General features: G+C 39.0%; 1 protein-coding gene across 1 annotated transcript in view; it reads right to left on the bottom strand.

The window, feature by feature from the left end:
- The window catches only part of LOC128685765 (outer dynein arm-docking complex subunit 4), a 124,881-nt gene that overhangs the window by 93,199 nt on the left and 5,493 nt on the right, over positions 1–26,189 (bottom strand). The window contains exon 3 of the mRNA XM_070080632.1: positions 21,156–21,308. Within this exon, the coding sequence (XP_069936733.1) occupies positions 21,156–21,308 (153 nt within the window). The remainder of the gene's footprint in view (positions 1–21,155; positions 21,309–26,189) is intronic.

Here is a 26,189-nt window from a genome sequence, read left to right as displayed (position 1 = left end):
GTAGACTTCAGGATGTACAAGTTTATAGAGGGGCCACAGATATATCAGATCACTTTCTAGTTGTAGCTACACTGAGAGTAAAAGGTAGATGGGATACAAGGAGAATAGAAGCATCAGGGAAGAGAGAGGTGAAGGTTTATAAACTAAAAGAGGAGGCAGTTAGAGAAAGATATAAACAGCTATTGGAGGATAGATGGGCTAATGAGAGCATAGGCAATGGGGTCGAAGAGGTATGGGGTAGGTTTAAAAATGTAGTGTTAGAGTGTTCAGCAGAAGTTTGTGGTTACAGGAAAGTGGGTGCGGGAGGGAAGAGGAGCGATTGGTGGAATGATAATGTAAAGAGAGTAGTAAGGGAGAAAAAGCTAGCATATGAGAAGTTTTTACAAAGTAGAAGTGATGCAAGGAGGGAAGAGTATATGGAGAAAAAGAGAGAGGTTAAGAGAGTGGTGAAGCAATGTAAAAAGAGAGCAAATGAGAGAGTGGGTGAGATGTTATCAACAAATTTTGTTGAAAATAAGAAAAAGTTTTGGAGTGAGATTAACAAGTTAAGGAAGCCTAGAGAACAAATGGATTTGTCAGTTAAAAATAGGAGAGGAGAGTTGTTAAATGGAGAGTTAGAGGTATTGGGAAGATGGAGGGAATATTTTGAGGAATTGTTAAATGTTGATGAAGATAGGGAAGCTGTGATTTCGTGTATAGGGCAAGGAGGAATAGCATCTTGTAGGAGTGAGGAAGAGCCAGTTGTGAGTGTGGGGGAAGTTCGTGAGGCAGAAGGTAAAATGAAAGGGGGTAAGGCAGCCGGGATTGATGGAATAAAGATAGAAATGTTAAAAGCAGGTGGGGATATAGTTTTGGAGTGGTTGGTGCAATTATTTAATAAATGTATGGAAGAGGGTAAGGTACCTAGGGATTGGCAGAGAGCATGCATAGTTCCTTTGTATAAAGGCAAAGGGGACAAAAGAGAGTGCAAAAATTATAGGGGGATAAGTCTGTTGAGTATACCTGGTAAAGTGTATGGTAGAGTTATTATTGAAAGAATTAAAAGTAAGACTGAGAATAGGATAGCAGATGAACAAGGAGGCTTTAGGAAAGGTAGGGGGTGTGTGGACCAGGTGTTTACAGTGAAACATATAAGTGAACAGTATTTAGATAAGGCTAAAGAGGTCTTTGTGGCATTTATGGATTTGGAAAAGGCGTATGACAGAGTGGATAGGGGGCAATGTGGCAGATGTTGCAGGTGTATGGTGTAGGAGGTAGGTTACTGAAAGCAGTAAAGAGTTTTTACGAGGATAGTGAGGCTCAAGTTAGAGTACATAGGAAAGAGGGAAATTATTTCCAAGTAAAAGTAGGCCTTAGACAAGGATGTGTGATGTCACCGTGGTTGTTTAATATATTTATAGATGGGGTTGTAAGAGAAGTAAATGCGAGGGTCTTGACAAGAGGTGTGGAGTTAAAAGATAAAGAATCTCACATAAAGTGGGAGTTGTCACAGTTGCTCTTTGCTGATGACACTGTGCTCTTGGGAGATTCTGAAGAGAAGTTGCAGAGATTGGTGGATGAATTTGGTAGGGTGTGCAAAAGAAGAAAATTAAAAGTGAATACAGGAAAGAGTAAGGTTATGAGGATAACAAAAATATTAGGTGATGAAAGATTGGATATCAGATTGGAGGGAGAGAGTATGGAGGAGGTGAATGTATTCAGATATTTGGGAGTGGGCGTGTCAGCGGATGGGTCTATGAAGGATGAGGTGAATCATAGAATTGATGAGGGGAAAAGGGTGAGTGGTGCACTTAGGAGTCTGTGGAGACAAAGAACTTTGTCCTTGGAGGCAAAGAGGGGAATGTATGAGAGTATAGTTTTACCAACACTCTTATATGGGTGTGAAGCATGGGTGATGAATGTTGCAGCGAGGAGAAGGCTGGAGGCAGTGGAGATGTCATGTCTGAGGGCAATGTGTGGTGTGAATATAATGCAGAGAATTCGTAGTTTGGAAGTTTGGAGGAGGTGCGGGATTACCAAAACTGTTGTCCAGAGGGCTGAGGAAGGGTTGTTGAGGTGGTTCGGACATGTAGAGAGAATGGAGCGAAACAGAATGACTTCAAGAGTGTATCAGTCTGTAGTTGAAGGAAGGCGGGGTAGGGGTCGGCCTAGGAGGGAGGGGGTAAAGGAGGTTTTGTGTGCGAGGGGCTTGGACTTCCAGCAGGCGTGCGTGAGCGTGTTTGATAGGAGTGAATGGAGACGAATGGTTTTTAATACTTGAGGTGCTGTTGGAGTGTGAGCAAAGTAACATTTATGAAGGGGTTCAGGGAAACCAGCAGGCCGGACTTGAGTCCTGGAGATGGGAAGTACAGTGCCTGCACTCTGAAGGAGGGGTGTTAATGTTGCAGTTTAAAAACTGTAGCGTAAAGCACCCTTCTGGCAAGACAGTGATGGAGTGAATGATGGTGAAGGTTTTTCTTTTTCGGTCCACCCTGCCTTGGTGGGAATCGGCCAGTGTGATAAAATATATATATATATATATATATATATATATATATATATATATATATATATATATATATATATATATATATATATATATATATATATATATATATATATATATATATATATATATATATATATATATATATATATATATATATATATAAATATATATATATATATATATATATATATATATATATATATATATATATATATATATATATATATATATACATATATATGTATATATATATATATATATATATATATATATATATATATATATATATATATATATATATATATATATATATATATATACATATATATATATATATATATTGCCGAATAGGTAAAACTTGTCAATTAGCAGGACCTCATTTAATATTAGATTTTTTTTTAAATTTTCTCTTATACATTTAAAGATATATTGTTTCATTTATGTTAATGTAAAATTAGAAATTTTGTACCAAAAGAACCTTAGAAAACTTACCTAACCTTAATACAATAAGCACAATTTAATTAATCCTAATCAAATAAATATCTTATAGATAAGTTTACAATAATTTAATAAACACAATGAAAAAATATTTTCGTTAGGTTGAGAATGATTTTTGCGAAAGTATTACATTCACAAATTTTCGCTTGCCTTATTCGGCAAGAAGAGCGTTGCTATTTTAGCCAGAATCGAAAGTTTAACTTATTTGGGAGGACATTGTATATATATATATATATATATATATATATATATATATATATATATATATATATATATATATATATATATATATATATATATATATATATATATATATATATATATATATATATATTATAACTATTTTTAATTTTATTATTATCACACTGGCCGATTCCCACCAAGGCAGGGTGGCCCGAAACAGAAAAGCTTTCACCATCATTCACTCCATCACTGTCTTGCCAGAAGGGTGCTTTACACTCCAAATTTTAAACTGCAACATTAACACCCCTCCTTCAGAGTGCAGGCACTGTACTTCCCATCTCCAGGACTCAAGTCCGGCCTGCCAGTTTCTCTGAATCCCTTCATAAATGTTACCCTGCTCACACTCCAACAGCACGTCAAGTCCTAGAACCCATTTGTCTAAATTCGCTCCTATCTAACATGCTCACTCATGCTTACTGGAAGCCCAAGCCCGTTGCATACAAAACCTCCTTTACCCCCTCCCTCCAACCATTCTAATGCCGACCCCTCTTCCCCCTTCCTTCCACTACAGATTTATACACTCTTGAAGTCATTCTATTTTGTTCCACCCTCTCTACATGTCCGAACCACCTCAACAACCCGTCCTCAGCCCTCTGGATAGTGTTGGTAATTCCACACCTCCTCCTAATTTCCAAACAACGAATTTTCCGCATTATATTCACACCACACATTGCCCTCAGACGTGACAACCCCACTGCCTCCAGCCTTCTCCTTGTTGCAACATTCGCCATCCATGTTTCACACCCATATTAGAGCGTTGGTGTAACTATACTCATACATTTCCCTCTTTGCTTACATGGACAAAGTTCTTTGTCTCCACAGACTCATCAGTACACTACTCACCTTTTTTCCCTCGTAAATTCTGTAATTCACCTCATCTTTCATAGAGCCATCTGCTAACACGTCCACTCCTAAATATCTGAATACATTCATCTCCTCCATACTCTCTCCCTGCAATCTGATATCCAATCTTTCGTTACCTAATTTGTTTGTTATCCTCATCACCTTACTCTTTCCTATATTCTCTCTTAATTTTCTTTTACATTACCAAACTCATCCACTAACATCTGCAACTTTTCATAGTTGCAAAGAGCAACTATGAAAATTCCCACTTTGTCTTAGATTATGTCTTTATATATAAAGATATATATATATATATATATGTATATATATATATATATATATATATATATATATATATATATATATATATATATATATATATATATATATATATATATATATATATGTATATATGTAATTTAGTATGGACGCTGGCTGACACCTACATCCATCACAGTGTCGGGAGACAGGGAGGAGCTGCTGATCACAGGGAGTAGTACAACATCAGCAAGTACAGGGACATAAGCCAACAGTATCAATTTGTCCCAGTGGGATCAGAGATCTTGGGATCATGCGGAAAAATGCCACAAGTTTCCTTAAAGAACTGGGTTTCAGACTCATCGACACCACCAGGGACACAAGGGCAGCCACTTTCATGTTCCAGCGCCTCAGCGTGGCCATCCAGTGGGGAAATGGATGCTGCATACTGGGCTCGCGTCTGGCTTCGGAGGAGCTAGAGGAGATTCATAATCTTTGATATATTATACCAGTGTATTCATGTTTGTGTTTTCTGTTAATGTATTCTGTCTGTTAATAAAATTTCCTATAGAATATAAAATAGAGGGGGTGGCAGAAGAAGAAAATATTCAAACAGCTCCGGGTAGAACCTTGTGTTTTCCCTGAGGTAGGTTTATTGTCTTCTCTGAGGATGAGGGTCCCCAGTAAAGTTCTAGAGGTGGTACCTCCCTATATTTTGAAATAAAATTTTATATATATCCATAAACTACCAAATGTGACAAGTTCAGTTTCGGAGACATATTTTCAAAAGACTGATTATATATTTATTTTTTTGTAAGAAAATTTATTCAGCATTTTTCATAGGTGAAAATTAGGAGGTTCTGGCTAATTAAGTTTATTCTGAAGGAATTAATGAAAGATGCTTTGTTAAGAAGACCGATACTGAAGCAGAACTTCAGAAAATTAGGATTAGATACAATAAATAACAACAACTAGTGATATTCAAGAACAGCTGAAAACCTTTGCTGCTGCGTCTTCCACTTGGTCGATCCATGGCTGAAATAGATGCAGTACAGGCAAATACATTTAGGATTTCTGCATTAGTTCCAAACATGTTTGGTTTTAGAATATATCAATGAAATAATCTTTCTGGATATGTTGGCTAAAGCTGTTAAAATACATTTTCCTTTCTTTTTGCCTGAAGCTTGAAACTTTACCTCTGGAAACTCCAGAGGCAACTCCTGGTGAAATCTCTTCAAGCTGTATTAAAAACAATTTTTTTTATCAAAGAACATTTTTAATGGTATATATATATATATATATATATATATATATATATATATATATATATATATATATATATATATATATATATATATATATATATATATATATATATATATATATTCAACAAGTCGGCCGTCTCCCACCGAGGCAGGGTGACCCAAAAGCAATATACTTTCTTCATCATTCAACACTTTCACCTCATACATAATCATTGTCTTTGCAGAGGCGCCCAAATACGACAGTTTAGAAGCATATTTAAAGATGTATAACATATCCCTCCAAACTGCCAATATCCCAAACCCCTTCTTTCAAGTGCAGGCATTGTATTTCCCATTTCCAGTACTCAAGTCCGGCTATATATAATCGCAGTGTTGTTATTGATCAATACCACTTGTTCGTGGGTACAAAAATATAAATTACTGCTTTGTGTACTAGTACAACAAACATGGAGTAGAATGAAATTAGCCTAGAGTCATCCACACCAACGCATGTCCTTGAGTAGCGAGTACAATATCCAGTTCTGCTTGATGCGCTACTCTTAACGATTGTGTTGTCCCGTGGATTAAGGTGTCATGAGTTCTCGCCCACCATGAGGCAGACCAAAGCAGCATGGGTTTGACTCCTTGATGTATATATATATATATATATATATATATATATATATATATATATATATATATATATATATATATATATATATATATATATATATATATATATATATATATATATATATATATATATATATATATATATATATATATATATATATATGCAAAACAACCACTCTGAAAGAATAGAGAAATTCCAAGCTCTTTCGTGACTACTCACATTATCAAGGAACTATGAAAGTGAAGCATCCAAGGAAGCTACATAAGGGGTCCGGACAGCACCTCACTATCAGATCCCACAACGGTTAAACACGTGACGCGCGGCGAGCCAACTTGGATAGGTCCTTTGCACAACTCACCCCCAAGCTATTCTACCCAAGAAAATTTAAAAATTATTTGTCCAGTGTATTATTAAATTCTTCCCAAATTCTATTAATTATAAATGGATCTAATTTATATAAACCAAAGGAAATATTCATATTATTGTCAAAACTGCTTTTTATGAAACAAGATTCAATTATATTCCTGTCGACCATGGACTTGCTTCATACTACTTTCTCAACTTTTTGAAAATCAATTGGATGGTTAAAATCTCTTACATGAATAAATAGAGCATTGGAATCTTGTCCAGTTCTAATGCTATATTTATGTTGTTTTAATCTTAGTTCGAGATTTTTACCAGTTTGACCGTAATAAACTTTATCGCAAATTTTACAAGGAATCTTATAGACACATCCATCAGCATTTTGGGGGGAATTCTTTATCAAAAGTTTTTTTACTCTATCAAGATTTTTGAATACAACTTTAATATTAAAAGTCTTAAGAAGAGAAGGCATATCAACCAAGTTTTCATGGTAAGGGAGAACCAACATATTTTTAGTTGAATAAGGCTGGTTGCCCCTTTTTGGATTATAAAAAGTGTTTCTAGCAACTTTAAAAGATTTATCAATTACATTTCTTGGGTGGTGGTCTGGTGGCTAAAGCTCCCGCTTCACACACGGAGGGCCCGGGTTCGATTCCCGGCGGGTGGAAATTCCGACACGTTTCCTTACACCTATTGTCCTGTTCACCTAGCAGCAAATAGGTACCTGGGTGTTAGTCGACTGGTGTGGGTCGCATCCTGGGGGACAAGATTAAGGACCCCAATGGAAATAAGTTAGACAGTCCTCGATGACGAACTGACTTTCTTGGGTTATCCTGGGTGGCTAACCCTCCGGGGTTAAAAATCCGAACGAAATCATTCATAAATTTTGGATATTTCCTCATCTATGAACTCAGGACTACAAATTCGTAAAGCTCTCAAAAACATTGATGAGAAAACAAACAGTTTGACTCTATCTTGATGCGAGGAATAATAGTGGACATAGGAACAGTTATTTGTAGGTTTTCTGTAAATTTTAAATTTGAATTCATTATTACCCTTAATAATTAAAACATCTAGAAAAGGCAATGAGTTATTTTCTTCAAACTCAACAGTAAAGTCTATAGAATGGGCTAAGCTATTTAATTTTCCAAGAAAATGGTGTATATCTACATTTTTTTGGGGGCATAAGACACAAAATATCATCAACATATCTGAACCATTTAGCTCTATTAGGGAGGATTGTGTTAAGCAACCTTGTTTCAAAAAAATCCATGTATAGGTTACTAAGAACAGGTGAAAGAGGATTTCCCATTGCCATACCAAACTTCTGAGTGTAAAACTTATCATTAAATACAAATTTTGCATCAACAATGCAAAGTTTAATAAGTTTAATGATAGTGGGAACTGGCAATGGTAAATCATAGTTAACGAGTTCTTCAGATAAGAAACTTAATAAATCATCAACAGGAACTTTCGTAAACAAGGAAGTAACATCAAAACTAACCATGTTAAAACCATTTAAGTCAGTCAAGGAGCTTAATTTATCAACCAAGTCTATGTTGTTTTTAACATTAAAGTTAGAAATTTTGCCAACAATTGGGCTCAATATATCAACAAGCCATTTGGATAATTTATATGAAACTGACCCTATGGAGCTGTCTGTTTTCTCATCAATGTTTTTGAGAGCTTTACGAATTTGTAGTCCTGAGTTCATAGATGAGGAAATATCCAAAATTTATGAAATAGGTAATGATTTAAAATACCCAAGAAATGTAATTGATAAATCTTTTAAAGTTGCTAGAAACACTTTTTATAATCCAAAAAGGGGCAACCAGCCTTATTCAACTAAATATATGTTGGTTCTCCCTTACCATGAAAACTTGGTTGATATGCCTTCTCTTCTTAAGACTTTTAATATTAAAGTTGTATTCAAAAATCTTGATACAGTAAAAAAAACTTTTGATAAAGAATTCCCCCCAAAATGCTGATGGATGTGTCTATAGGATTCCTTGTAAAATTTGCGATAAAGTTTATTACGGTCAAACTGGTAAAAATCTCGAACTAAGATTAAAACAACATAAATATAGCATTAGAACTGGACAAGATTCCAATGCTCTATTTATTCATGTAAGAGATTTTAACAATCCAATTGATTTTCAAAAAGTTGAGAAAGTAGTATGAAGCAAGTCCATGGTCGACAGGAATATAATTGAATCTTGTTTCATAAAAAGCAGTTTTGACAATAATATGAATATTTCCTTTGGTTTATATAAATTAGATCCATTTATAATTAATAGGATTTGGTAAGAATTTAATAATACACTGGACAAATAATTTTTAAATTTTCTTGGGTAGAATAGCTTGGGGGTGAGTTGTGCAAAGGACCTATCCAAGTTGGCTCGCCGTGCGTCACGTGTTTAACCGTTATGGGATCTGATAGTGAGGTGCTGGCCGGACCCCTTATATAGCTTTCTTGGATGCTTCACTTTCATAGTTCCTTGTTAATGTGAATAGTCACGAAAGCGCTTGGATTTTCTCTATTCTTTCAGAGTGGTTGTTTTGCATATATATATATATATATATATATATATATATATATATATATATATATATATATATATATATATATATATATATATATATATATATATATATATATATATATATATATATATTATAAAGATATCAAACGGTTACCGGACAGTCTGTACTGTATTTTAATTGTTTTTTACTAAATTATATAGCATGAGTTGTATGAATTCTATTTAAACAGTCCACATGATTTATATTAGACTTACGATTAATTTTATCCTTAAGTTCATGCTTCATAATTTACCATAGAATACTTAACTAAAAAAGTTATTTAATATTGTGGTACGGAATTTTTTTTTCCAACATATTCATATCGAGCCGAGTAACCTGCTTACATCCTAAACATATTCAATACTTTAATATCCCGTACTAAGGAAACCTGAAATTTTTCAGGCTTCAGTGACTCTTCATTGAGAAGTTGAAGTAGATCAATTACTTGTGTTAGTTATGTCCGCTAGAGTCACAATGGATCCTGCTAGAAGCAACTAGCTGTGAATGGTAAAAAAATATTTCGATTTGCAATACAGTTCAGTTTCCCTGAAGCTTTGAGAATCGTGTTTCATTTAAGTACGTATTTTTAAATAATAGATGTAAACAGAAAAAGAATAAGAATAAACAACTGAATGTGTGCGTGTGTGTGTATATGTATATGTATATATGTATATATGTATATATATGTATATATATATATATATATATATATATATATATATATATATATATATATATATATATATATATATATATATATATATATATATATATATATATATATAAAATATATATATATATATATATATATATATATATATATATATATATATATATATATATATATATATATATATATATATATATATATATATATATGTGTGTGTGTGTGTGTGTGGTTCCGAATAGATAAAATTTGCGATTTTTGCTTAACTAGCCAAGGCAATCGAAAATTTTTGTAAGCAATAATTTCGCAAAAATCATTGTGAAAGTAACGACAAAAATATAAATCAAAACACTCCTTCGTGATTGCATTAATGTGTGTACTGCTCGTTAAGGCTGATATTTCAAACGAAAGTAAAATGATGTTAGTGTTTATCTTATTTACCACAGCCACGTATTTCCTTGAATCATGGAATTGCCCAGTTCCACTACATTTATGCTTCTCGGATTGATGGCTCATAGTAGGTTGGTAAACAGCACCCACCCTGGGGTGTACTACCACCCTGGGATGTACTACCGCCCTGGGATGTACTACCACCCTGGGGTGTTCTACCACCCTGGGGTGTACTACCACCCTGGGATGTACTACCACCCTGGGGTGTACTACCACCCTGGGATGTACTACCACCCTGGGATGTACTACCACCCTGGGGTGTGCTACCATCCTGGGATGTACTACCACCCTGGGATGTACTACCACCCTGGGGTGTACTACCACCCTGGGATGTACTACCACCCTGGGGTGTTCTACCACCCTGGGGTGTACTACCACCCTGGGGTGTACTACCACCCTGGGATGTACTACCACCCTGGGGTGTTCTACCACCCTGGGGTGTACTACCACCCTGGGATGTACTACCACCCTGGGGTGTACTACCATCTTGGGTTGTACTACCGCCCTGGGATGTACTACCACCCTGGGGTGTTCTACCACCCTGGGATGTACTACCGCCCTGGGATGTACTGCCATCGTGGGATATACTACCACCCTGGGATGTACTACCACCCTGGGATGTACTACCACCCTGGGGTGTTCTACCACCCTGGGGTGTACTACCACCCTGGGATGTACTACCACCCTGGGGTGTACTACCATCTTGGGATGTACTACCGCCCTGGGATGTACTACCACCCTGGGGTGTTCTACCACCCTGGGGTGTACTACCACCCTGGGATGTACTACCACCCTGGGGTGTACTACCATCTTGGGATGTACTACCGCCCTGGGATGTACTACCACCCTGGGGTGTTCTACCACCCTGGGGTGTACTACCACCCTGGGATGTACTACCGCCCTGGGATGTACTGCCATCGTGGGATATACTACCACCCTGGGATGTACTACCACCCCTGGATGTACTACCACCCTGGGATGTACTACCACCCTGGGATGTACTACCACCCCGGGATGTACTACCACCCTGGGATGTACTTCCACCCTGGGATGTACTACCACCCTGGGATGTACTACCACCCGGGGATGTACTATCACCTTGGGATGTACTACCACCCTGGAATGTACTACCACCCTGGGATGTACTACCACCCTGGAATGTACTACCACCCTGGAATGTACTACGAGCCAGGGATGTACTTCCATGGGATGTACTACCACCCTGGGATGTACGTCCACCCTGGGATGTACTACCACCCTGGGATGTACGTCCACCCTGGGATGTACTACCACCCCGGGATGTACTACCACCCCGGGATGTACTACCACCCTGGGATGTACTACCACCCTGGGATGTACTACCACCCTGGGATATACTTCCACCCTGGGGTTTACTACCACCCTGGGATGTACTACCACTCTGGGATGAACTACCACCCAGGGATGTACTACCACCCTGGGGTTTGCTACCACTCTGGGATGAACTACCACCCAGGGATGTACTACCACCCTGGGGTTTACTACCACTCTGGGATGTACTACCACCATGGGATGAACTACCTCCCTGGGATGAACTATCACCCAGGGATGTACTACCACTCTGGGGTTTACTACCACCCTGGGATGAACTATCACCCAGGGATGTACTACCACCCTGGGGTTTACTACCACCATGGGATATGCTACAGTCCTGCTAAATGCTCGTGAAACGGATACCGGTAATTGTTTTACACAATGGTAGCATTGCTGGGGTCTTTCTGTCACATAAACACGTAAGAAAACAGGCACATATTTCTGCTTTTACTTACACTACATATACATGTACACGAATATATATACACACCCATATAAATTTTCTGTTATCTTAATTGTTCTTGTTCTTGTTCCTTTCATTTCCATGAAGAATTAGGAAGAAATCTTTTTCTCTGTAAGTCATGTGTGTCGTAAGAGGCGATTAAAATGCCGGGAGCAACGAGCTACTGACACCTGTGTAAACTATTAAAAAGTAATAAAAAAACTTTATAAAGATGGGATGTTATTATGTTCTTCAGATGTTAAGAAAAAGATGATTACCAATGTTATGAACAAAAAGAGGTTGGATGTGTTGGATCTAAGCGAAACAAAGCTGAAGGGCAATGGAAGTTTTAAGTGGCTTGAGATAAATGGGATAAGGTCATTGAGTTTCCGAGACCGTTAGAGCTAAGAAAGTTCTAGCAACAATATTGAAAGATCAGTTATGAAAGGAGAAGAGGGAGTATAAATGAATAAATTCAAGGATTATGTGTATTAAAATAAGGGTCGGATACATTCATGCACTTGGAGAAGAAAGGCGTGTAGAGGAGAGATTTTTGGGAGATATTAAGTGAATGTTTAAAGAGAGAGTAAAAGTGGTAGGATACTTGCGTGAGAAACAGTTATAGATGTTAGTTTGGGTGCCAGGGGCAAACGGTAATGTGAGGCATCTGAGTGAATTTTGTATAGAAACAGGATTGGTAATAGGTAATATTTATTTTAAGAAAAAAAGATAAGTATACGAGATATGATATAGGGTGTAATAACTGAAGTTTGGTGCACTATGTATTGGTGGATAAAAGGTTGATGGGTAGATTTCAGGATGCGCATTTTTATAGAGGGGCAACAGATATATCAGATAATTTTTTAGTGGTAGCAACAGTAAGAGTAAAAGGTAGATGAAGTGCAAGCTACATTAAAAGTAAAAAGTCGATAGGGTATAAGAAGAATGGTATCAGAAAGTAAGACAGAGGTGAATATTATAAAATGAAGGAGGAGGAAGTTCGGGTAAGATATAATCAACTATTTCTAGAAAGATTGGCAAGTGAGACTATATGCAATGAGATTGAACAGTGTATGGAGTAGATATAAAAATACAGTGTGAGAAGTTTGTGGAAATAGGAGGGTGGGTGAGGGAGGAAAGAAGAGCAATTGGTGAAATGAAGAAGACAGTAGTAAGAGAGAAAAAGTTAGCATATGAGAGGTTTTTACAAAGTAGAAGTGATATGAGGAGGGAGGAGTTTGAGGAGAAAAAGAGAAGTTAAGAGAGTGGTGAAGGAATGTAAAACGAGAGTGAAATGCTGCCAGCAAATTTTAATAATTTTAATAAGTTATGAAAGCCTGGGGAACGAATAGTTATGACAAAAATAGAAGAGAAGAGTTATTAGATGAAGAGTTGGAGGTATCGGGATGATGGAGGGAAGATTATCAGAAACTGTTAGACGATGAAGCTAGGGAAACTGTGATTTCGTGCACTGGCCAGGGAGATACAACAACTGTTAGGACTGAAAGGTGGTAAAGCAACCGGGATTGATGGGATCAAGACAGAAATGTTAAAAGGGGGAGTGGATATAATGTTGGAATGATTGTTGATTTTATTTAATGTATAAAAGATGAGAATGTACCTAAGGATTGGCAGAGAGCATGCATAGTTCCTCTGTATGAAGGTAATGGGGACAAAAGAGTGTGTAAAAATTATAGGGAATAAGACTGCTGAGTATACCTGTTAACGTGTATGTTAAAGACTAAGAGCAGGATCCCAGACGAACAAGGAGGCTTTAGGAAGGGTAGGGGATGTATAAACCAAGTTCATTTAAAGGTAAAGAGGTTTCTCGTTGCATTTATGTATTTGGAGAAGGCGTATGAGAGGGTGGATAGGGAGGCAATGTGGCAATGTTGCAAGTGTATGGAATAGGTGAGAGGTTATTGAAAGCAATTAAGAATTTTTATGAGGATAGTGAGGCTCAGGTTAGAGAATGTAAGAGTAAGTGAGATTATTTCCCAGTAAAAGTAGACCTATTCAGGGGTGAGTAATGTCATCATGGTTGGTCAATATAATTATAGATGGGGTTGCAAGAAAAGTGAATCCTCGGGTGTTGGCAAAAGTTCTGGTATTAAAAGATAAAGAATCTAAGACAAAGTGGGAGTTGTCACAGTTAATTTTGCTGATGACACTGCTTTTGGGAGATTCTGAAGAGAAGTTGCAGAGGTTAGTGGTCGACTTTAGGAGGGAATGTAAGAGAAAGAAATTAATAGTGAAATAGTAAAGAATAAGGTGATAAGGATAAAAAAAAAATAGGTAATGAAACACCGGATGTCAAATTGGTGGAGGGAGTATGGAGGAAGTGAATGTATTCAGATATCTGGGAGTGGAGTTATCAGCAGTTAGGTCTATGAAAGACGAGGTGAACCACAGAACTAATGAGGAAAAGCTGAGAGGTGCCCTGAGGAATCTGAGTGGACAAAGAACGTTATCCATGGAAGCAAAGAGGGGATTATATGAGAGTATAGTGGTAACAACGCTCTTATATGGATGTTAAACATTGCTGGTGAATGCTGCAGCAAGGAGAAAGCTGAAAACAATCTATAGCTGAAGATAATCTATTGCTTGGAGATTAGTAGGTGCTGGGTTTCTAAAAGAATTATCCAGAGGGCTGAGGAAGGGTTGTTGACACGGTTCGGACATTTACTGAGGACAGAACAAAATTGAATGACTTGAAATCCATTTAAATCTATAGTGGAAGAATGGCAGAGTAAGGGTCGTCCTAGGAAAGGTTGGAGGGAGGGGGTAAAGGAGGTTTTGTGTCCGAGGGCTTGGACTTCCAGCAAGCATGTGTGAGTGTGTTAGATAAGAGCAAATGGAGGCAAATAGTTTTGATGCTGGATAATTCTTTTAGAAACCCTGTACTTACTTCTAATCTCCAAACTGTGGATAATATTCTCACCACACATTATCCTCAGACATTATACCTCCACAACCTCCAGCCTTCTATTTGTTGCAACAGTTACCACCCATGCTTCACACCCATATAGCAGCGTGGTACCATTATACTCATACATTCCCCTCTTTGCTTTTATAGATAAAGTTCTTTGTGTCCACAGACTCCCTAGTGCACCACTCACCTTTTTAACCTCGACAGTTCTATAGTTCACCTTGTTTTTCATAGACCCATCTGCCAGAAATCTGAATGCATTCACTTCCTCCATACTCCTTTCCTCTAATTTGATATCCAATCTCTCATTAGCTATTTTTTGTTGTTGTCATCCTCATCAACTTTCACTTTCCAGTGTCATTTTTAATTTTCTTCCTTATCATACCCTCCAAAATTAGTCCACAAACCTCTGCAATTTCTCTTCAGAATCTCCCAAATGCACAGTGTCATTAACGAAAAGCAACTGTGACAACTCACACTTTGTGTTAGATTCTTAATCTTTTAACCCCACACCTCTTGCCAACACCCGAGCATTCACTTCTCTTACTATTCCATCTATAAATATATTGAGCAACCATGGTGACATTACACATCCCTGTCTAAGGCCTATTTACCGGGAAATAATCTCCCTCCTACATACTCTAACCTGAGCCTCACTATCCTCGTAAAATTCTTAATTGCTTTAAGTTACCTACCACCTATTGCATTCAACTGCAACATCATTCACATTGCTCAACTATCCTCCTTTTCAGATGCTTTTTTCCAGATCCATAAATGAAATGTAAACCTCTTTACCCTTATCTAAATCATATTCACTTGTATGGTTCACTGTAAACGCTTGGTCTACAATCGCCTACCAGTCTTCAAGCCAGGGATAGTGGAGGAACAGAAATGTGCAGGAAGAGAAAAGAGAAGGGAGGTTTTTTTAAACATATACTAATAGTCGTAGTGCGAGAAATAAGATGGACGAATTGAGATTAGTTGCAAGTGCTGGTAACATTAATGTTTATCCCATAACTGAGACGAGGTTTAATATGAAAAATCGGGACATGCCTCCTGAATGTCACACTCAGGGTTTTAAATTGTAAGGGGGTGGGGTGGTACTCTGTCCGAGACAGTTTAATTTGTTGCATAAAATCCTGTATAAAATGTGTAACACATAATGAGTCAGTTTGGGTAGAATTTTCAGAGAGGCAAGAAAAATTTATTTTAGGTGTGATATACCGTCCCCCAAACTTGGATAGAGACCAAGGAAGACTACTGCGGGAGGAAATTGTTAAGGCCACAAGGCACGATAACGTAGTAATTCTAGGGGACTTTAACTTTAATCATATTGATTAGAATTCCTTGACTGGGAATTTAGAGCCTAACGACTTCATACAGATAGTTCAGGACTGTTTTTTAAAGCAGTTTGTCATAGAACCTATAAAGGAAAATAACCTTGGTTCTGGCAAAAAAAGAATCCCTTGTTAATAATTTAGAAATTTCAGAGGAACTTGGCGCAAGCGACCACAAATCAATTACCTGTAGCACTGAATGGAAGTAAGATAATAGGGATAACTTAGTAATGATCCCAGATTTTCGCTGAGCACATTACAATGGGCTTAGAGAACAACTGTCATCTGTTGACTGAGGTAACGAAGAGAGCTATCAGTATGAGAGCTTTCTAAACACTATACATGCTGCCCAAAGTACATTTATTCCGAATAGAAATGACCGTCAGTGGATGTATAATAGGCCCAAATATCTATTAGGGCAGAAGAAAGGAATTTATAGGTGCATCAGAAGAGGAGAGGGTCATCTTATGAATAAATATATGGTCATTAAGAGGGAGGTTACAAAGGGGATAAAAGCTAAACTGTAATACGAAATTAAAGTTGCAAGGGATTCGAAAACTAACCCATAAGTTTTTTTATAGGTTTACAGAAGAAAAGTTAGAGAAAAATAGGTCCCCTTAAAAATAACTTTGGGCTTCTGACTGAAAAGGAGAATGAAATAGGCTCTATTTTTTATAATTATTTTCTCTCGGTTTTCACACAGGAAGACACTAACAATATCCCAATAATTAATTTTTTATAATGGGCCTGAAGAAGATAAATTATGTAATATCACAGTCACTAGCGAAATGGTTATGAAACAAATAGACCGACTGAAACAAAATAAATCCCAGGGTCCTGATGATCTTTTCTCAAGGGTTTTGAAGTAGTGCAAAATGGAACTCTGTGAACCATTGACTAAGATTTTTAATGTATCTCTTCAAAAAAATGTAGTGTCTGATATGTGGAAGATGGCCAATGTAATTCCTATTTTTGAAACAGGGGACAGTCATTACCGTCAAATTACCGCCCAATAAGCCTAACCTCAATTGTAGGCAAATTACTAGTCAATTACAGCTGATATTATAAGAAGCCATCTCTATAAGCATAATTTGATTAATGATACTCAACATGGATTCACGAGGGAACGTTCTTGCCTAACTAATTTACTAACTTTCTTCAGTACAGCTTTTGAGGCCGTTGATCACGATAAAGAATTCGGTATTGTTTATTTCGATTTTCGTAAGGCGTTTAATAGAGTACCGCACCAGAGACTTAAAAAAAGTGGCAGCTCATGGCATTGAGGAAAAAGTGCTGTCATGGATCGAGTCATGGCTCACTAATTGGAAGTAGAGTGTGTGCGTAAATGGGGTAAAATCTGAATGGGGATCTGTAACAAGTGGCGTTCCACAGGGATCAGTTTTAGGCCCATTGTTGTTTATAATATATAGCAATGATCTTGACGAGGGAATTACTAGTGATATGAGCAAATTCGCTGATGACACGAAGATTAGATAAATACATGAGTGAGAGGCGTTGGATTTGAGTGGGACTTTCACATGAGTTAGTGGATTTATCGGAGCTTATTGCTAGGGTTGGGCAAATATTCTGTTAGTGGCTCACGAAATCGTAATGACACGATTGGAAACAAACCATACCACGCGTGGGGTTTGAACCCGCGGTCAGAGTCTCTGACCGCGGGTTCAAACCCCACCCGTGGTATGGTTTATTCTGTTAGTGGGGTTGGATTTCAGAAGGAACTGCCCAGTATGGGCCAACATGCCTACTGCAGTGTTCCTGCTTTCTTCTGTTCTTATGTTCTTGTATGGAGACCAGAACTGAGCTGCGTAATCTAGGTGATGCCCCACTAATGTAATATATTCGCCTTATTACGCACGCTTGGACATTGCTGTCTTGGTTTAAGGTTGCTGCTTACCATAAACCCCAAGTCCTTTTCGCATTCTATACGGTTAAGTTCTACATTATTTAGCTGATAAGTGCTGGGGTTATGAACATTTCCGAGCTTCAGAACTTTGTATTTGTCTATACTGCACTGCATCTGCCACTTTTCTGACCGCGAACTCTGTTTAAATCCTCTTGAAGTTCCGTGACATCTACGTCTGAATCGATTATAACCCTATCTTCGTGTCATCAGCAAATTTGCTCATGTCACTAGTGACTCCCTCGCGAACATCATTGATGTATATTATAAACGACAATGGGATTAAAACCGATCCCTGTTGAATGCTACTTGTTACAGATCCCCACTCAGATTTTACCCCATTTATGCACATTCTCTACTTCTTATTGGTGAGCCATGACTCGATCCATGACAGCACTTTTTCCCAGTGCCATGAGCTGCTACTTTCTTTAGCAGTCTCTGGTGTGGAACTCTATCAAAGGCCTTAATAAAATTCAAATAACCAATATCAAATTCTTTATCGTTATCAATAGCCTCAAAAGCTTTACTGAAGAAAATGGCCCCTCGTGAATCCATGCTGAGTATCATTAATCATATGCTTATCAAGATGATGACTTATAATATCAGCAATAATTGACTCTAGTAATTTGCCTACAATTAAGGTCAGGTTTATTGGGCGGTAATTTGAATGTCTCCTGATTTAAAAATAGGTAATTCCTAAAGGCCATCTTCCACATATCAGACACTACACCTGTTTGAAGAGATATATTAAAAATGTTAGTTAATGGTTCACAAAGTTCCATCTTGCACTCATCAGGGCCCGGGGATTTATTTTGTTGCAGTCGGTCTACTTCTTTGATTACCATATCCTTAGTGACTGTGATATTACATAATTTATCTTCTTCAGGCCCACTATAAAAGTTAGTTATTGGGATATTGTTAGTGTCTTCCTATGTGAAAACCTAGAACACATTTTATTTTATTCTCCCAGTCAGCAAGATGCCCAGAGTTATTTTTAAGGGGACCTATCTTTTCTCTAACTTTTGTTCTACAAACCTGGAAAATAATCTTTTGGGTTTTTAAATCCCTCGTAAGATGACCCTCACCTCTTTTGATGCGCCTATGAACTCCTTTCTTCTGTCCTATAACATGTTTGAGCCTATTATTCTTTCATTTCGGGTCATTTCTATTCGATCCAATTTCTATATGCTGAATAAATGTTCTCGGGGCAGCATGTATAGTGTTTAGAAAGCTGTCAAATCCATTCGTTCCCTAAGCTTTCTCAACTTATGAATGTCACTCCAAAACTTTTTCGTATTCTAAGCGAGATTTGTTGACAGCATATTACCCACTCTATCATTTGTTCTCTTTGAGCATTCCTTCACCACTCTCTTAACATCTTTTTTTCTCTCCATATACCTTTCCTCCCTCATATCACTTCTACTTTGTAGAAATCTCTCATATGGTATCATCATCATCTCTTACTGCTCTCTACTTCGTCATTCCACCAATCGATCCTCTTCCTTCCTTCATCCTCCCTTATGTATCCACAAACTTCTGCTGAACATTCTAGTGCTGCATTTTTATATCTATCCCATTCCTCTTCAGCCTCATTGCCTATTCTTTCACTAACCCATCTTCCTACCAATAGTTGCTTATATTATACCCTAACTGCGTCTTCCATTAGTTTATAAACCTTCACCTCTCTTACTTTCTAATAACATTCTCCTTGTACCTTACTTCCTTTTACTCTGACTGTATCTACTCCCACTTGGCAAGCCTTTTCCTTAAACTATGCAAGCATTTGCTTCATACAAAGCCCTTCTCATTCATATTTTTTTTCCAATCTCTTTTTGAAGCCTCCCAAGGTTTTAGCTTCTGTTACCCTATTTGGAAGATTGTTCCACGTATCGACTACTCTGCAAAACAGTACTTACCCACTTCCTTTCTGAATCTAATTTTATCTAACTTAATCCATTATTTCTAGTTCTTGATTTTATATCTTCAGTATTTTATTAATATCGTCTTTGTTTATTCCCCATTATCCACTCATATACTTCAGTGATATCTTCTCTCATTCTTCGTCTCTCAAGAGAGGGAAGGTTCAAGGTTCTTAATCAGTCTTCATTCAGGAGATTCCTTATACAGTGGATTAATTTTGGCATCCATCTTTGTATGTTCTCCAACGCATTTATATTCATTCTGTAATATAGCGTCCAAAACTAACCTGCATAATCTAGTGATGTATAATCTAGTGATGTATAATCTAGTGATGTATAATCTAGTGATGTATAAAGGTGTAAAATAACTTGGATTCCTGTTACTTTTACCTCTTGATATAAATCGAAGTAATCTGTTAATTTGTTACACTGTTAAAGATTCTTTTACCTTTTCTAAACAATTATGTAATGTTAAATTAGCTAATTATTCTATGGCTTCCTTCGACGTGGAATCTTTGTTCACCAATATTTCTTTCATTGCAAAGATTAATATATGCACAGATCAGTTATTCCAGGATACCGGTAATGCAGATAATTTAAACACATCCCCGTTCCATAAATTATTCACGTTAGGAGGATATAATTCTTTATTTATATATAACAACTGTATGTATACACAAGTTGACGGTGTTGTTTTGGACAATTATCAGGGCCCAACTTGGTTGAGTTTTCATAAAATGCAATTTTCAGCCCTTGTACAGACAAAGAATTTTTCAGCAACTCAAAATACGTTTTAACTTTCTTTTAGAATTTCATGCAGGATCTACTGGGACTCCAAAGAACTTCACAAACATGAGTGCATGATCTACTACTGTCAGTGAACACGAGTAATTTCTATGATGGACCTTGTCCAGCTTCACTTAATACTGTATACTACTATGAGAGTAGGAAAAAGATGGAGTATTCATGAGTGCTCCTCTTACCTCCGATTGCGTTAATGATGGCCTCCCTGGCCTTATGGATTCCGCGGGTGAAGGAAGTTAGGTCAGGCCTTTTGCGAGCTCCGCGGTGAAACAGCACCAGCGATCTCTCGAACTCTCCCATTCCGTAGAGAGACTCAGCCTGAACCAACACAGCTGGGAAAAGATGCGTGTCGTAAGTAATGGTGTGACATGAGCATGTGTTACTGTAAATTGACGCTTGTACGTGTTACAGTGATGTAATAAGGGCGTGTGTTTCAGGGGAGTGACAAGAATGCATATTACAGTGAAATCACCACTGTGTATTATGTACTGTCACGTGGGTATGTGTTACGGTGTAGATTTAAGTGTGTTGTTACAGAGGGCTTCCGCAACGATCAGTTCTAGGACAGATGCCAACAAAGTCTACAAATAGATCTGGACAGGCTACAGACATGATTTCACAAGTAGTTCCTGGAGTTTAACACCACCAAATGCAAAGCTTATGTAAGGAAAATGAGGACCGCAAACGGAGTACAGGTTCGGGTGGCAAAGGCTGCAAACCTCATTGATGGCGAAGGAATTTGAGGTGAGTAACATACCGAACATATATCCTGAGGCGCACAACAACCAAATAACTAATGCAGCATAAATGCGTCAGAGAAATCAGTATGGACCCCACACCTAGTCAAACAGATCATGAAATTGGAGAAACTCCAGAGGTTTAACAAGACTTTTAAAGCTAGTAGAGAGTGGATCTCTTAGCATTAACGGCAAGCGAAAGGGCGGGGCCAAGCACTGTGAACGGACATCAGCAACTGCATATGTACTCGCCTAATTGTGGTTGCTCCTGGCCCCGCCAGGCTCGGCTCCTAGCCCCGCCTCTTTACGGACCGCTACTGGGTCCTCCCACTCCCTGCTCCATGAGCTTTTTCATACCTCGTCTTAAGACTATGTATGGTTCCTGCCTCCACTACATCGCTTGCCAGACTATTCCACTTCCTAACAACTCTGTGGCTGAAGAAATACTATCTAACAATCCTTTGACTCATCTAAGTCTTCAGCTTCCAATTGTGACCCCTTGTTTCTATGTCGCATCTCTGGAACATCCTGTCTCTGTCCACCTTGTCTATTCCACGCAGTATTTTGTATGTCGTTATGATGTCTCCCCTTACCCTCCTGTCCTCCAGTGTCGTCAGACCGATTTCCCTTAACCATTTTTCGTAGGACATTCCCCTCAGCTCTGGAACTAGCCTTGTTGCAAACCTTTGCACTTTCTCTAATTTCTTGACGTGTTTGACCAGGTGTGGGCTCCAAACTGGTGCTGTGTACTCCAGTATGGGCCTGACGGACATAGTGTATAAAGTCTTGAACGATTCCTTACTGAGGTACGGAACGCTATTCTCAGGTTTGCCAGGCGCCCATATGCCGCAGCAGTTATCTGGTTAATGTGGGCTTCTGGCGACGTTCTCGGTATTATACTCACTCCTAGATCTTTCTCCTTGAGTGAGGTTTGCAGCCTTTGGCCTCCTAGCCTATACTCTGTCTGCGGTCTTCTTTGCCCATCTCCGATCTTCATGGTTTTGCATTTGGCGGGGTTAAATTCTAGGAGCCAGTTTCTGGACCACACATCCAGCCTGTCCAGGTCTCTTTGTAGACCTGTCTAGTCCGCATCTAATTTAATTCTCCTCATTAACTTCACATCATCTGCAAACAGGGACACTTCTGAGTTTATCCCTTCCGTCATGTCGTTCACATATATCAAGAATAGCACAGGTCCCAGAACTGACCCCTTTGAGACCCCGCTCGTCACAGGCGCCCACTGTGATACCTCATCACGGATCATGACTCGCTGCTGCCTCCTTGTTAAGTATTCCCTTCCTGTTATACGTGCCTGTTCATCTAGCTTCTGTACTAATCTCTTGTGAGGAGCTGTGTCGAAGGCCTTCTTGCAATCCAAGAAAATGCAATCAACGCACCCCTCCCTCTCATTTCTTACTTCAGTTATCTTACCTTACCGTGTTACCTTGTACTCACCTATTTGCACTCACCTATTTGTGGTTGCAGGGGTCGAGTCACAGCTCCTGGCCCCGCCTCTTCGCTGATTGCTACTAGGTCCTCTTTCTCCCTGCCCCATGAGCTCTATCATACCTCGCCTTAAAACTATGTATGGTTCCTGCCTCCACTACATCACTTTCTAGGCTATTCCAAGGCCTGACTACTCTATGACTGAAGAAATACTTCCTAACATCCCTTTTATTCATCTGAGTCTTCAACTTCCAATTGTGACCTCTTGTGTCTGTGTCCCATCTCTGGAACATCCCGTCTTTGTCCATCTCGTCTATTCCGCGCAGTATTTTATATGTCGTTATCATGTCTCCCCTGACCCTCCTGTCCTCCAGTGTCGTCAGGCCGATTTCCCTCAACCTTTCTTCATAGGACAATCCCCGTAGCTCTGGGACTAGTCTTGTTGCAAACCTTTGCACTTTCTCTAATTTCTTGACGTGCTTGACTAGGTGTGGATTCCAAACTGGTGCTGCATACTCCAGTATGGGCCTGACGTAGATGGTATACAGAGTCTTAAACGAATCCTTACTGAGGTATCGGAACGCTATCCGTAGGTTTGCCAGGCGCCCGTATGCTGCAGCAGTTATCTGATTGATGTGCGCCTCAGGAGATATGCTCGGTGTTATCCTCACCCCCAGATCTTTTTCCTTAAGTGAGGTTTGCAGTCTTTGGCCATCTAAACTATATTGTGTCTGCGGTCTTCTTTGCCCTTCCCCAATCTTCATGACTTTGCATTTGGCAGGGTTAAATTCAAGGAGCCAGTTGCTGGACCAGGCTTGTAGCCTGTCCAGGTCTCTTTGTAGTCCTGCCTGATCCTCGTCCGATTTGATTCTTCTCATTAACTTTACATCATCTGCAAACAAGGACACTTCTGAGTCTATCCCTTCCGTTATGTCGTTCACATATACCAAGAACAGCACAGGTCCTAGGACTGACCCCTGTGGAACCCCGCTTGTCACAGGCGCCCACTCTGACACCTCGTCGCGTACCATGACTCGTTGTTGCCTCCCTGTCAGATATTCTCTGATCCATTGCAGTGCCTTTCTTGTGTGTGTGTGTGTGTGTGTGTGTGTGTGTGTGTGTGTGTGTGTGTGTGTGTGTGTGTGTGTGTGTGTGTGTGTGTGTGTGTACACATACACACACTCATACACACACAAACTGACGACACTGGAGGACAGGACGATTAGGGGAGACATGATAAAAACATATTAATTTACGGCGAGGAATTGACAAGGCGGACAAAGACTGGATGTTCCAGAGATGGGACACAACAACAAGGGGTCACAATTGGAAGTTGAAGACTCCGTTGAGTCAAAGGGATGTTAGGAATTATTTCTTCAGTCATAGAGTTGTCAGGAAGTGGAATAGCCTGGAAAGTGATGCAGTGTAGGTAGGAACCATCCACAGTTTTAAGACGAGGTTTGATAAAGCTAATGGAAAAGGGAGAGAGAGGACCTCGTAGCGATCAGTGAAGAGGCGGGGTCAGGAGCTATGACTCGACCCCTGCAACCACAAATAGGCGAGTACACACACACACACGGATATCAGAACCTAAAGAAAGAAAGAGGTAGCGGAGGGGGGGGGCAGAGGGAGGAATGCTTGCATTGTTCATTAAAAACCGGTGAGGATTTGTGATTTGTGAAAATGGAAGAAATGGACGGAATGGGTGAAAGGGACTACTCAGTGGAAACAATTCAGCCTGGAGGCTCTAAGGTGGTAATTGCAGTGATGTACAACCCGCCACAAAACTGCAGGAGGCCAAGAAAAGAATATGGAGAGAGCAACAGATCACTGGTGGACACGCTAGCTAAGGTGGCCAGAAGAGCTCACCCGGTAAAACAAAGTTACTAGTTATGGGTGATTTCTGTCACAGGGAAATTGACCGGGAAAACCCGGAGCCTCATAAGGGTCCCGGTACATGGAGAGCCATGATGGATGTGGTACTGGGAAACCTCATGCCTCAACATGTTAGAGACAAAACCAGAGGAAGAAGCGAGGATGAACTAGCAAGACTTGACCTCGTATTCACCTTGTATAGTTCAGATATTGATGATATTATATACAAAAGGCCCCTCGGAGCTAGTGATCACTTGGTTCTGAGCTTTGAATACATAGAGATACAAGCGGAGAGGGTAACAGGAATAAAATGGGAAAAAACAAACTACAAAGGGGGGACTACACAGGCATAAGGAACTTTCTGCAAGAGGGTTAGTGGGAAAGAGAATTGGCAGGAAAATCAGTAAACGAAATGATGGACTACGTGACAACAAAATGCAAGGAGGCAGAGGAGAGGTTTGTTCCCATTATTACTGTTGCCCTTGAGAAGGCCAGAATGAGCCCTTGATTCACCCAAAGTTGTTGGGAGGGAAAACCTAAGTGTGCTAGAGAATGAAAAAAGTACTGAAGACAAATGACCCAGGAAAATACAGATTAATCGAAGAGCCAGAAACAAGCATGCACAGATGAGGAGGGATGACCAGCGACAACACGACAACGACATCGCATCGAAAGTCTGGTCGGAAGCTGTTGTATAGCCTCATCAGGAGGAAAATAGCAGTCAAGGACAAGGTAATCAGGTTGAGGAAGGAAGATGGGGAGCTCATAAGAAACGACCAAGGAGTATGTGAGGAGCTCAACAAGAGATTTAAAGAAGTATTTACAGAGGAGACAGAAAGGCCTCCGGGAAGTCAAAATAGGAGGGTACACCAACATGGGATACACCAACATGTGCTGGATGAAATACACATAACCGAGGAGGTGGTGAAGAAGCTGCTATGTTAAATTGATACCTCAAAGGCGGTTGAACTGGACATCTCTCCGTGTGTCATTGAAAATGAGCAACTACCTGAGGTATGGAAGACGGCAAATGCAGTCCTATTTTTAAGAAAGGAGACAGACACGAGGCATTAAATTACAGACCAGTTTCACTTACGTATATAGTATGCAAAGTCATGGAGAAGATTATCAGGAGAGTGGTAGAGCACATAGAAA

The sequence above is a fragment of the Cherax quadricarinatus genome, unplaced genomic scaffold, assembly GCF_038502225.1.
Source record: "Cherax quadricarinatus isolate ZL_2023a unplaced genomic scaffold, ASM3850222v1 Contig725, whole genome shotgun sequence".
NCBI lineage: Eukaryota > Metazoa > Arthropoda > Malacostraca > Decapoda > Parastacidae > Cherax > Cherax quadricarinatus.
The sequence above is the reverse complement of the archived record's forward strand: the minus strand, read 5'-3'. Positions and strand labels throughout refer to the sequence as shown.